The sequence below is a fragment of the Penaeus chinensis genome, chromosome 18 (genome assembly GCF_019202785.1).
Source record: "Penaeus chinensis breed Huanghai No. 1 chromosome 18, ASM1920278v2, whole genome shotgun sequence".
Classification (NCBI taxonomy): Eukaryota; Metazoa; Arthropoda; class Malacostraca; order Decapoda; family Penaeidae; genus Penaeus; species Penaeus chinensis.
In genome coordinates, this window is record NC_061836.1 from 29,769,081 (window position 1) to 29,771,580 (window position 2,500).

General features: G+C 39.0%; 1 protein-coding gene across 3 annotated transcripts in view; it reads left to right on the plus strand.

Annotated features, from left to right (window-relative positions):
* The window catches only part of LOC125034824 (bestrophin-2-like), a 51,810-nt gene that overhangs the window by 42,810 nt on the left and 6,500 nt on the right, over positions 1 to 2,500 (plus strand). For all 3 annotated transcript variants that reach the window (XM_047626825.1, XM_047626824.1, XM_047626822.1), the window contains exon 9: positions 2,395 to 2,500. This exon is cut by the window's right edge and continues 28 nt beyond it. In XM_047626825.1, coding sequence (XP_047482781.1) covers positions 2,395 to 2,500 — 106 coding nt within the window. The remainder of the gene's footprint in view (positions 1 to 2,394) is intronic.

Genomic DNA, 2,500 nt, shown 5'->3' on the forward strand with positions numbered 1-2,500 from the left:
TTGTGCCTCTCTCGTTGACGTAAGCAGTACTTCCTTCGCCTCACTACCAAGCAAACGTTTCATCAAAACACAAAACGTTGTTGGCAACCGTTATCTTTTGCAAACGCTCCATTCCTGACCGTTCCATGAGCGCCTCCTCTGGCGATGGCTCCTCAGGCTAATGCTAGCTCTTCCTGCCGTTCCGCGAGCGTCCCCTGCGCTGTCGGCCACTCCTCTGATGGACGTCCCACCTCTGGCCGTTCCGCATAGGACTCTTCCACCTATGGTGACTCTGCCGTCCACTCCTCAGGCTCCACTTCTGGTCCCTCCATTCCTGGTGGCCTCCAGGTGGACGTCCCACTTCAGGATACTGTACCAGCGGCTACACGGCCGGACGATCCATACATTCGCTACCTGTTCTTCCTCCGCTTACCACCTTCTCTCGGCAATATCGTAAGGTGGCCTTACTCCCGAGACCTTTCCGTCAGAGACTCCTTCAGGTAGTAGCTCTCGTACCGTTAACAGGAGATGCACATCGTCTGCTCCTGGTAACAACGTCACCTCTAAGGGTAATGATCTTGACCTCGACGTGCTTCGTAACTGTGCCACATATAAATGGTCTAAACCTTAGTCCGTGGATAATGTTATTTAAAATGTGCTAAAGTCTACAGGATAATCTAACATCCACAGCATAAATGAATCAGAGAGTGAAAGACTTTATTTTAAAATCCGATTGCTAATGCAATATATGTGCTCCACTGTCATCTGAATTCCCTTATGTTATATGTTCTTTTCAGTGTCTATGTGTGGTAATTTCATACGCTGATGTAATTGGCAATGAGGTATGCTAAAGCTGTGTTTGATGTTTATTTATCTGTAAAACGTTTCTTTATAAGACACATTCAATTGAAAAGTTTTACCGAAATGGTGTTTACTTAGATCCTGTTGTAATGAAATTATATTTATTAAGTCCCTGATTACCAAGTGTTAGATTATTTAAATTAATATCTACTTTAATGTTGTTTTTTTTAAATTTGGTATGAGTACTTCCTTTATTCCATGTACTGAGAGATGTAAATCAAAACGGTATTCATTATTCATTCATTCTCCAGAGGAATTAACACTTATTACCATTCGGGGTACAAAATACATTATCCAAAACATCCAAGCAACGTCAAAATTTCCTTCCAGCACAAACAACACAGAACGAAGGACGGTTAACACACACAAACAATCGAACAAACAAACAAACAAAGACAAAAACAGGAATAAAGAAGGATACAAGTCACATCAACAGACAAAATCCACAACTACAAGTCTCATGCTAAATCTATGTTGTTAATCCCCGTGCCAGTAAAGATAAATGCTTTCTGAAATGTTACAACCCGGTATGTATTTCTTATATATTTATCAATTATGTATTATCTATTATCTCTTGACAATAACTGGGTAGATCATAAGGCAGATCATTACTATGGGAAAACGAAACAAAACGAAAAAAAACACGAAAACCTTGCAACCTGTAAAGTCGATGACGACGGAAAACAACATCACTCACCCAACAGGGTATGTCTGCGTATGTGGATATGGTACTAAACGCCATCTGGTAACAGGAAAGCGAGTGGGAAATTCCAGGGTTATCTCTAACAGGTTAAGGCATGTGAAAATGGTGTAAAATGGGCAAAATAATGATAACAAACACTGATTTATTATAAAACAACCTAATGCATACACGCAGCAAGTTTAAAACATGTTAAAAATACATTGGTTAAAACGGTTTAGCACGAAAAACAACTTTTACGTAAAATAACAAGTGAAAGAACAGGCAAGAGCAAACAAGTGAAATAAACAAGAACAGACAAAACGGGTAAAACAAGCAAAACAAGTAAAACAAACAATAATGTAAGTCACCTCGCTTTCACAATTTGATTTCTAGACACGTAAGACTATCATGCAAAATATACGCGCAGTTCATATTACATAATTATTTTATTGGTCACTGATTATGTGGAAATGTATTATCTGAATGACTATGTTGAGTATAAGTATCATACAAACGAACGTGAGGGTTAATTAATAAGATCATAATGTCATTGGTAAGTCTGAATGTTAGAAATGATAACAATGTCAACTGTGAATATAAAAATCTGATTTGTTAAGATTTTCAGATGTGTTGCATACGAATTAGTTTTAAAGCATGATATTTTGCAGCATGATGCAAAGATATCAAATTTTCATCCCTATAATAATATAAGGCAAGATAAGTACAATATACTTTATTAGGTCAGAACAGGTCACCAGAAAAGAGGAAAATACACACCATCCCGATGTCATAAAAGGTACCACACCCTATTCTATTCGTGACATCCCCTGCCTGATGTCACGCTACCAATAACTGCCTCTTTGTGATTATAGGAAGCACGGTGTCAATACGCCAAATGAAGAGACGACCTAGCCAGCTGAGGTCAGTGTCCCGGATGTCATCCTCGACGCAAATGACCTTACAAAGTTCCGCTTCACC